The sequence below is a fragment of the Bactrocera latifrons genome, unplaced genomic scaffold (genome assembly GCF_001853355.1).
Source record: "Bactrocera latifrons isolate USDA-ARS-PBARC rearing strain unplaced genomic scaffold, ASM185335v1 scaffold_1050, whole genome shotgun sequence".
Taxonomy (NCBI): Eukaryota; Metazoa; Arthropoda; class Insecta; order Diptera; family Tephritidae; genus Bactrocera; species Bactrocera latifrons.
Window position 1 is genome coordinate 1 of NW_017534465.1, and position 12,011 is coordinate 12,011.

Below are 12,011 nucleotides of genomic sequence, written 5' to 3' on the forward strand. Positions count from 1 at the left end.
AATTAGATAATAATTGAATAAATTATAAAATATTTTTTATATTATGTAAGATATTTACCACTTTTATATATTACAAAAAACGTCATCTATCATAAATGTATTACAATACTCAATTAAAATGAATTTCCGAAATTAATTTTAACTACATATACTTTCCCCTTTTTTATATACAACTTACCACTAGTACTAGTTTAAGATGTTAGGTTAAGTTTTAAGCTAAACCTGGTAATGAAGAATTGCGAGACATTGTCGTTCAGCGAAAAAGCAATATCATGCATCGTGTAAGCGAGACACATCTTTTGTACGAGGCAAGGGCACGACGGATACGACATTATGTTGAAGATGGTCGATCCAACTACAGGTACAATATTCACACACTAATTATTGCTTTTATTGATTTCCATTAACAATTCACTTAATTTTGCATTTCCAGGAGTACTATCGAATAAAAATGTAACCGCAATAAATTACTATGCGTATCGTATGCTGATTCGTACACATATGGAAAATGTCATTCTGAAGTGCAGTCGGCTATTCCAGCAATTCGCTGTCCACATGTATGTCAAAGTCGAGACCGAACGTTTAGCGTTCATCTGAATCAATCAGACAAAGCTACGATCTGAGGACTATATACACTTGCATGATGCTATGCATTCAGATGGAGATGTTCAGAATATTGGACGTCTGACGATTCTCCCTCATCTTATATCGGAAGCCCACGCCACATGCACGAATGCGCTCAAGACGCTATGAGGTACGTGCGAAATTATGAATTTCCGGATTAATTTATGTATTACGTTCACATGCAATCCGAAGTGGACGGAAACTGAACGTAAGTTGGAACTGGGCCAAAAACGGCAGATCGCCAAGACATAATCGCCAGAGTATTTCAGCAAAAACTCAAGGATATGATGGATGTTCCTACTCAGTATCGACTTTTTGGTGACACACGTTGTTATATGTACTCGGTGGAATGGCAGAACAAATTACATTCAAATGAAGTGGATGACATCATATCAGCTGAAATTCCTGATCCAGTCACTGATCCCCATCTACACGACATTATGGCGACACAGATGGTGCTTGGACCGTTAAATCCATTATCTCCTTGGCTGATGAAAATCCACAAAATGATATCCGCGACCGGTAGTTGTTGAAACAGTCACAGGGAACGATGGATATCCAGTTTATCGTCGGCGTTAAAAAGAAGATAATGGTCCAACTATCAAAGTTAAAGTTCAAAATCAAGAGATTGAGATCGGAAATGAATTCATTGAACCATATTGCCCGCTGTTATCACGAATTATCGAAACACATGTAAACGTTGAGAGTTGTCATTCGGTTAAATCAATGAAATATTTGTGCAAGTACGTCACAAAAGTCAGCGACATGCCTGTGTTTGGTATTGCGGCGGAAAATGCGAATGACGAAATCAGCAATTTCCAAATGGGCAGATACGTCAGTACTAAAGAAGCATTGTGGCGATTATTGTCATTTCAAATTTATGAAAGATATCCCACAGTTGTACATTTATCACTGCATTTGGAAAATGTCCAAAGAGTTTACTTCATTGAGGCTTTACTTCACTGAGGCTAATGCTAAGAGACCACCATCGACAACATTGACTAACTTCTTTGCAATGTGTGAAGCAGATCCATTCGCAGCGACGGTGATGTACGTTGAAATGCCCAAGTATTACACTTGGAATCAATCAACAAAGAAAACCCAACGTCGCAAACAAGGAACCCCAAAATTGACCACAGATATTTTCCACTGATGTTGAATGTTTTTATTTGCGACTGCTGTTTTTAAATGTACGTAGACTAAAATCATTTGCGCATTTGAAAACTGTGAAGGCCCACCAATGTCAAACATATCGAGAAGCTTGTCAAACAAATAATCCTGACATCCAAACAACCGATGAAATTTTCAATGAAGGATTGATTCTGATTGAGGATCAATGCTTCACTATTGCAAACAAGCTACTGATTGAAGTATAAATGATTGCGCCAAATCGATCGATGCTCGATGCATTCAACCAAGAATTAAATTGAGAGCTGCAATCCGTTCGAAATAATGTGCCGTTGCTGAATGAATAGCACAAACAAGTATACGAAACATTAATACAAGTGATGGGCAATAATACCGGTGGTCTATTCTTCCTGAACGCACCTGGAGGAACAGGGAAAACATTCGTCATATCATTGACTTTGGCCACTAATTGATCAAGATGTGACTTAGCTTTGACGTTAACATCATCTGGAATTGTGGCGGTTCTTCTAGATGGTGGTCGTCTGCGCTTATGTTGCCACTCAATTTAAACACAATTGATACTCTAACATGCAATATTTCCCGATCCAGTACAATGGAAAAATTGTGGATGCAATGCAAGCTCATTATTTTTGGTGAGTGCACAATGGCACATAAGAAATCACTTGAAGCATTTAACTTAACACTGAAGGATCTTCGGCGAAATAACAACATTTAAGAATATTGGAAAAATGCATAGCAAATTGCCATCTAAAAACATTAAAATTTATTTTTGTTAATATACTTGCAAATAATTGACTTAACAACATAAAACTGCTTACCTCTGATGCTGTAAACGCAAAGGAGGCAGCAGACTTCAAGCGACATCTGTGATAGCAAAAATCGGCCATTTTTGAGCAGTGTTGCCTACTCAAATTTGGTAAATTCAGCTATACGCACGAAATTCTTGTGCATTGCGAACTTGCATTAAAGTGCCCATACACGACACACAAGTTTTTATTTTTGTTTTTTTTTTTTGTTTTAAAGTAGGGGGAAGCATCAAAAGCCGAAGTGCGGAACTTTAATCCGCTAAACCTAACCTTCTCCCAACAGCAGACTCTCCCACGGAACCACCTGATTAGGTATTACTTCGTGGGAGTGATAAGACAATTAAGTCTCCTCTAGGGCACGGACTGACGGACGCCTATTCTGCTCTATATGTCTAAGTCTTGCCATGATTGACGCTGCCGCTTCGCTAACAGCATTCCAGTTCTTAGTGGACTGACACATAAGTGTCGTCAAATTTTCCACAGTAAAACTACCATCGAGTGTAGATTTAAGTTTTTCCCTTGTACTTAAAAAGCGAGGGCAATGAAAGAATACATGCTCGGAGTCTTCTAAGCACTCTGAACACGTCGGACAATTCGGACTAATGTCGTGCTGGAATCTGTACAGGTAGCTTCTAAAGCACCCATGCCCACTTAGTATTTGGGTTAGGTGGAAATCCAGGTCCCCATGTCGTCTGTCGATCCAGGAATGGATGTCCGGTATTAGTCTGTAGGTCCACCGTCCTTTGAGTGAGGTTTGCCACCGCTGCTGCCATGTCGTTAAGCTGTTCACTCTCTCTTCTCTTTTAGCTCCTCTAGATGGCTCTGGTAATTTGTAAATTCGTTGGTATTCGTCACCCTGGATGTCAATGGGCATCATACTGGCTATCACTTCAGCAGCATCCCTTGAAATTGTTCGGAATGCACTGATAACTCTTAGTGCCGACAGCCTGTGCTCTGTGTTCATTTGTCTGGCATATGCTTTGATGCCTAACGCCTGATCCATATTGGAGCCGCATATAACAAAACCGATCTTATTACCTTTGCGAGTAAAAAAACGCCGGTTGGAACGCACGCAACCTTTATTTCCCATCATTCTTGATAAGGCATTCAGGATTTTATTCGCTTTACCTGCAGTGTACTCTAGGTGATCCTTAAATTTGAGCTTTGAGTCTACTATTACTCCCAGATATTTTAGGTGTGGATGTGAGTGAATCTCGCACTTCCCTATGGTGAGAGATATACTTTCCTCTACTTTTCTTGTACTTATGAGCATGTTTTTTGCTCAGCTAGTTCTAAACTCATTGAGGAGAACCATTGGCGCAGACCGTTTATGCACTTATTGCATTTGCTCCGGAGGTCGTCGAGGTGTTTAGCCACTGCTACCACAATAAGGTCGTCTGCGTATGCAACTAATTTAATGTCTTTCGGTTGGTGTCTCCTTAGCACCCCATCATACATCATGTTCCATAGAAGGGGGCCTAGTACCGAGCCTTGCGGTACTCTACTCGAAATTGAGTAGCTCTTTGTGCCTTCATCTGTATCGTATAATAGTCGCCTGTTTTCAAAATAATTTATGACTATTTTCATAAGATATTGAGGAGCACGTATTTCATATAGAGCTTTGATTATAGTTGCCCACTTTGCTGAGTTAAAGGCATTCCTCACATCCAGGGTGATCAGTGCACAGTATTATTTTGTTCCGCCTTTCCATCGCTTGCCACTTACTGCCCCTTTCGCAGTGTCAACGACATCGTATAGTGCATCAATGGTGGACCTCTCTTTCATAAAGCCGTATTGTCTTTCTGATAATTCGCCGGCTTTCTGGATTGCTATATCCAAGCGGTTTCTAACTATGCTTTCATATACTTTGCCAATAGTATCAAGCATGCACAGAGGTCGATATGAAGATGGTTCCTCCGGAGGCTTTTTTGGTTTAGGAAGTAGAACCAATCACTGAACTTTCCATGAGTCGGGAATTTTTCTTTCTTTTAAGCACGCATTGTACATTTTCACGAATAATTTTGGGTTCAGARTCATGGCTTCCTTTAGGGCTCTGTTTGGAATGCCATCTAATCCAGGCGCTTTGCTGCTTTTAATTTTTCCGGCTATGGCCAATATTTCTTCTTCACTAACTAGCNTAGGGCTCTGTTTGGAATGCCATCTAATCCAGGCGCTTTGCTGCTTTTAATTTTTCCGGCTATGGCCAATATTTCTTCTTCACTAACTAGCAGTGGTGACTCTTCGACTTCGGTTAGAGGCTTAGCATAAGATATAATGTCGTGTTTTGGAAACAAAGTTTCGACGACATTTCTCATAAAGGGTGCGCTTTTGGGCTGTTGTGCCTTATTTTTGAACGACACACAAGTGGGTCGATCGGCATGTGTGCGCATGCGGTTTACTCGTGTATGGGCTTGTACGCGTACCGATCCATGTTCGCGAAAATGTTTGACTTTTTACGATCGGTGTGCGCACATGTGTGTCGTGTATGGCGTTGTGTGCACACAAAATATCATTTCTCTCGTGTCGTCGAACAGTGAAGATCGCGGACGAACAATGGCAAGTGTTAAGGGGGGAGCTTCAAAAAATCTATTTTTTGAGTATTTTTTTGGGAGGGAAAGAAATAATTGATTCAAGTGAAATTTCTGGGCTTTGTGGTTATATATTTGAAGATCTTTCGCAAATTTTTTGGACACGAAATCTTTGATATTCTGCCTTTGGGAAGTAATTGCCCGATTCATCTCGCATGTGCATTTTTCGGACGGCATGTAGGATGCAGGATGGTTTTTATCAGAAACTACAAATTCTAAGAGATTCATATTTGCTAAAATTCCAAAACAAAGTGTAAAATTAAAAAAAATGGTTTTTGTCCAAAGGAAATGTTACTTAATGTTGTTTAAAAATATGTTCAAACTTGACTTTTCTTAGTTTATTTATTACAGTTTAAATAGAAGATACTTTAATGTCAAACATAATAAATTTTCCCCATCTCAATACAACGTTTAGTCGCCAATTAAGAAAAATCGTAGAAATGAAAAACCGAGAAATCGCGTGGCAAAGTTTTCACTTTTCGACCTCATATATCTGCTAGACGTTCGGTCACTATTTACCTTCTAGCTTCGATAATATTTCAAGTTTCCATCTATAACTTTGGGAACATATTCTTAGATAATTTTTAAAGGGATTTAAGCAAAAAAAAAAATCGTTTTATGAAGCTTCTAAAGCAGGCTACCCCATTAATAAAGATTTCGTATCAGAATTTAGTAATCTTAGAAAAAGTTAATTAGCAATTTGGCAATAAATATAAAAATAATATTGAGTTGGAATAACTTATTAACGAAATACAAAGAAATAGATAAAAGTGCGACGTTAGAAATAAATTCCAAGAAATGTTCCGCTTGTCTGTGGCACATGTTTACTGTGTGAAAAACGAACGCAAATTGGATTTGTGTGTCGTGTATGGGCGAAACGAATTCACACAGATATAACGCACTTGTGTGTCGTGTATGGGCCCTATTAACATGTTTCAAATGCTCAAGTTAATTTAAATTAAGCCCGCTAAAGCAATTTAGCGCTGTCGTCTGTCATTGCTATTAAGTGTTTTATTACCTACATCCACTATTATCTTTTTAGCGCCAGCACTGGGCGAATCGCATAATACCCTCCATGTCGTACACCATATACTGCATCAAATTCGTTAAAAAATTCCCATATAGTAACGTTACGGCCGGTTTAGTTATTCCGCTGTTTGGCGCGTTTATACGTGGTCAATAAAATCAGAAACTTCCGGGAAATCATTTTCCTTGTTTGATTAAAGTCCAGCTGAACTTTCTGCATGACTTTTTTTCGCCCTGCCGAAAATTCTCCTTCCATGTCCAACGTTTCTAATCTATTGAATAATAAAAAACACAATTGTATTAAATTCAAATCACATAAATTTATAAAAAAATCACTACCTGCAGCGATATATTGATTATAATTATAATTGATTAATAAAATCCGAATTGAATGAAACAAACAGTTAAAATGGACACAAAATTTATCTTCATTGAAAGTTATAATAAATAAAAACCAAATTCACTTTAAATAAGCGAAGCGGTTGAATTTTGCGCCAAAACGCACTGCTGCCAGAAAAATGTATGTATCAACTGCATTATAGAATAATTTGTGTAARGCTCTTTTTATTAAGTGTATGGGACTTAGCTCAACGCCTAGACCGACTGAATTACTTTTCAGCGCTATATGAAAAAGGTTATCTACTTATTTTCACTAAAAAAAAATCACTCATATTGACAAATATAAAAAATTTAAAGTTATGTTGAAAGTCGGAAATCAGTAGACCAGGTACATATATTGAACCTAAGGGAAAGACTGATAGCCTTAACTTTTCGCGTTATTTAAGTATACTCGAAAACATTTTTCCCGCAATTTAATACTTATAACACACACAAACTGACATATTTTCGGCATAAAACTGTAGTACAAGTACAAATATCTGATATTACGTGATCACTTACTTTTGCTAATCTTTTTATTACTGATATATACGATATAAATCCAACTAGAGAATCTTAAGTTATGTACATATATGGAGACTAGAGAAAGTATTACCACGATTTCACCCACTGGGCACATAATTATCCGAAAGATATACTCTCTGAATTTCATTAATATATCTCATAGTCCAATTACATGGTTTTTAAATAACGTTTGTTGCAGATACTTTGTTTTTGCTTAATTAGTGACTGAGTTATGTTTTGTGAAGCTGAACGTGATTCGATTCCACTTGTTTACTCACTTATTTTGCTTCCACGACACTTGCTGCGATTGGGTGTCTCACCCTGGATTCTTCACAATTCACTGCACCGTTGAACCACTGAATTTATTTAGTAAAAAAAAAAACACTTTATTTTATTTAGTAAAATTTTAAGAATTTATTTAGTCAAAACCACTTGATTTGTTTTATTTGTAAAAAAAAGCACGTTGTGGTCAGCACTCGCTTCACTCTTACGGACCGCCGGATAAAAGGTGTTGTCGCTACGAACGGGAATCGAAAAAAAGGGTCGTTACTCGTTACTGCTGATCCTTTTAAGGGCTGCTGAGTGGTGAATACGCTGTATAACTTCATAACTGTATGATGTTGTCTTGTGTGTTGYCTTCGTGTGTGGTGTCTTCAGGTGTGGATCGAGTTGGTATGGTGTATTTATCGTCCAAGGACGTGTGTTGAGGGGGGAGCGCTAACTCATCTAGCCACCACTCATTTATCAACATTCTTCGAAAGCCGAAGATCACGTCCAACGTAATTTAAGAAGGACTGTTAGAATTTATTAAATATGTTAGTAAATATTATAAGTAGTTCTACATGATGGAATGTAATTTTTTCACCATGTTTAGCAGTATATGATAGATTAACTTAAAAAAAAACAGAAACAAGTTTTAGTATTTGATTTTTTATTTATTATATTTTACCGCACAATTTTCATATTCTGACAAAAGAATCAATATTATCACAATGAAATTCGTTTTACCTATTAAAGTGAACGTTTATTACGTGTAGTGCGTTACAACTTGGAAACTGAAGAGTTTATCCCACATACATATGTACATAATATTAAATAATATAGTCCATCATATTAGAATATGTTTCTTACAATGTCTTTCCCGTAGTTCATGAAAATATCTATAAAGCACATGCCCACTAATCATTTTTTCCAAATATCTTAGTAAAACCAGGAAAAGATAATAATGTTCACTGTATTTATAATTTTCTTCCGAAATAATCACCGAAAAGTCCAAGAAAGCTATCGAATTTAATTGTTTTTTTATTAAACACACATAAAACGATTTTTCAAACGAAGTTAGTAATCTACTTTTATATTCTTTAGAATTGTCATTTTTAATATCCTCTCTTGAATTTAAATCACAATCACAATTTCTACAGTTACTCCCAACAAAAGATGGATGAAAATGGAAACAAGAACCCCCATTAGTTGAACTATCAAATGGATGTCCTGTTTGACTAGAATTGCTACTTCCCGGTGTTTGATCGTGACTAGAATCACTGCCGTCTCGCTTAGGTGTTCCAATATCTATGCAATCCATAAAATTTGTAGCACAAGATGGTTGGTATATCACGGCGGAAGCATGGCCCGAACGACCAGAATTTAGAGGAGTACCTTGTTCCCAAGTGTTTGTCTTAGGATCATAAACTTCGACAATGGACAGAAAATTTGTACCATCAAATCCGCCAATAGCATATAGTTTTCCATCTAAAGAAGTAAGTGATAGAGCACTTCGAGCAATTCGCACTGGTGCTACTAGTTCCCAAACTTGGTTTTCGGTATCATACCGTTCTACAGTAGCAAGTTGGCGCATTCCGTCAAATCCTCCAACGACATAAATATATTGGTTTATAGCAGCAACACCTGCAAATTGTATTAAGCTTCATATTAATTTCATTATATATACATATATCCAAGTTAATTTATACATCCTCAATACAAAATTAATTTTTAGCGGCATGGTTTACTATTTTTATACTCTTGTAACATGTTGTTATAGAGTGTTATTTTTTTATCACCTAAAATTTATATAAATGATCATGATGACGAGACGGGTTGTAATCCTGATGTCTGTCTGTCCTTGTCTTGAGTAAAATTAAGATGTAATGTTCGTAGATGGGCGTAATCGGACACTGCCACAGTCATAAAAAGCCCTTAAACGAAAACTTATAGAGCCATAACTAATTTTAGGTGAAATCCTACACATACATCGAAAACCGATTTCTACGAAATTCGGTATAAGATATTATTTTAATATTCCAATATTATAGTGGGAAAAAGGGTGAAGTCGGAAAGCAATCGCACTTACTTCCCACATAGCTCGATTTTACAAATTAAGATGCAATTAATACAACGGGATAAAACTTTGCAAGAATAGTGCTTTTAGCGTATGTCCCTTATGACCAAAAATTGTCCAAATCGAACCAAAACTAGTTCTAGCACCTAGGTACCGAATATGTGGTCTCAAGTACTAGTACCATAATTAACTTCAAAATACTGGGCAACGTGTGAGATATATTCTTGGAATTTGGAGAGAATCCTTTCCTGTCTCTGAGTTAAAAATGGGTTTGATAACTTCCGGATAACTTAATACCGCCAATCTGTGAGACATTTTAATAAAATTGAGAGCGCTCTCTTTCCGATAGCCGTCCATCTTTGTGCTTAGAATTAATAAAATCGAGTGAGAACTTTCCCTATAAGGTTGAAATTAATGTAATCAGAACGTCTCTTTCTCTGCCCGCAATATACTCCACAAAATTATGTCCGTCTTTACACAAGCGTTCACATTGGTCCAAAGTGTGATATTTTAATAAAAAGTATATGAGCAAGTCTACACCTCATTTCCCTAATATAATGAATTCCGAATATCTGATTGTCGTTTTTCACATCATTCATTAAATTTAGTCTTTTCGGCCGAGTTAATATCACATACATATATCTCATGTGAATATATTTTTAATATACAGTGGTGTTGTGGAATACAAGACAGAATTGCTTATCTGTCAGAATTGTAAACCAATTAAGATTGTAAACCAATTCTGATGGTGTCACAGAATCTGAATGTATTTTCTACTTTTCGAACATACGCAAAACCAATATTCGAATCAGCTGTTTACATTTGGAAACAATCCTATTAAAGTTTTTAATAACTTCCGAATTAAAGGAAGATAAAGAGATAACATTTATCGAATGAATGAAGACGCATTTGGGTATTAAATTACGTTTATTACGTTTTGTAAATCAAATATCTTTAAATATTCGGATTTTTTTCCAAAAACTTAATAATTGAGATATTTCGTGTTTTATTCTAATGCTTTCCCCTAAAAAAAATAAGGATAAATTAACCCCAATTTATAATATAACTTGATTTCTTAACTTACATTTCAAATYTGTGAGCCACTATCTTCTTGCATTGTACCAATAATATCTGAATTCATAGCACCTACTACTTTTTTGATCTGTTTTAATTCTGATTCCGACAACTAYCAGATTTCACAACACCACTCATAATTTTATCTGACGCGACTTAAAATATAGCAATAAAACTAAGTCTAAGTTTATGGACATCGCAGTTTATTCACGATTTCATCGAGTTTTGAAAGTTTATTTATTTAGCAAAATTTTTTAATTTAAATATAAATTAGTTTTATAAATGTCATACACCTTGATTAACAATATTCAATTCTTAGCGGAGATGTTTCGAAAGCACTTTCAAGAACAAATTATTTAAAAATATTCAATCTGATGGATGTGTGATACTCCAAAAAATCACTTATTTTCGATTTTCTTTAATGTTGAAATTAACCGAATCTGGTCTTTTTGAATAAATAAACTGATGAAATAAAACGTAAAAAATGTTTGAGCTAAAACAAAATTTTTAAAAATATTATTAATCTATAGGAAAGTAGCGCTATGGAGTTTTTTTTGAAATTTAACAAAATGGCGGCGTTTTGAAAAAAAAGTATTCAATTTGACCCTTTATTGGACAGTTTTTCGTAGAAAAAAATTGGAMGATTTAAAAAAAATTAAAACTTCCATAGCTCGATAGCGTATGATGTTGAAAATATTATCTAAAAATTGGAACTAGATATCTTCAAAACTCTTCCTTTGAGAGTGGAAACCATTTTGAAAAATACCATTCTGAGAAAAACGCGTTTAAAAATTGGAGTCACTATGTTCCGCACTCTGTTCCCAACAAACGCTGTASCGACCATAATAATTTGATCCGATTTGAAAATTTTAGATATTGTTTATTACAATACTATCCAATAATGCAACAAAAAATATTTTTTTCGAAAATTTCACACTGAGAAAATATTCTCACTCGGCTATAAGAGTATTTATTTTTTAATTTTTTTGAATCGATGCGACAAGAACACGCAACTTTGACAAAATAAATGCAACATTTTTGTGAGAAAAGTAAAAAGCTAAGAGATGACAATATGCCGGAAGAAGGTAACTAAATGATAACCGGAGTTTATATTTTAAAATTATATACAGAAAATTATCGTTAAATACACTTGATCTTCAGTTTGCTCGGTTAACTGGGACAGTAAATTACTCGTGAAAAAAAACATCGTGCAAAAAAATCATATTTCCATATAAAACTCAATATTAGAACCAATTTAAAAAGTAATTATAAACACTATTATCTTACTTTTCTAAGTGAAACAAATGTATAAAAGCAAAAAATATAAATAGTCAATGTCTATCTTTTTTTTTTTTTTTTTTTTTTTTTTTTTTTTTTTTTTTTTTTACACTACTGGATACCTGTCTCTTATACACATCTAGATGTGTATAAGAGACAGCTACGAACGGGAATCAAAAAAGAGGGCGTTGCTCGTTACTGCTGATCCTTTTAAGGGCTGCTGAG

At 35.4% G+C, this 12,011-nt stretch overlaps 1 protein-coding gene across 1 annotated transcript in view; it reads right to left on the reverse strand.

The window, feature by feature from the left end:
* Window positions 1–8,181: 8,181 nt before the first annotated feature.
* The window catches only part of LOC108969704 (kelch-like ECH-associated protein 1), a 31,230-nt gene continuing 27,400 nt past the window's right edge, over window positions 8,182–12,011 (reverse strand). The window contains exon 6 of the mRNA XM_018934601.1: window positions 8,182–9,001. Coding sequence (XP_018790146.1) covers window positions 8,205–9,001 — 797 coding nt within the window. The 3' untranslated portion in view covers window positions 8,182–8,204. The remainder of the gene's footprint in view (window positions 9,002–12,011) is intronic.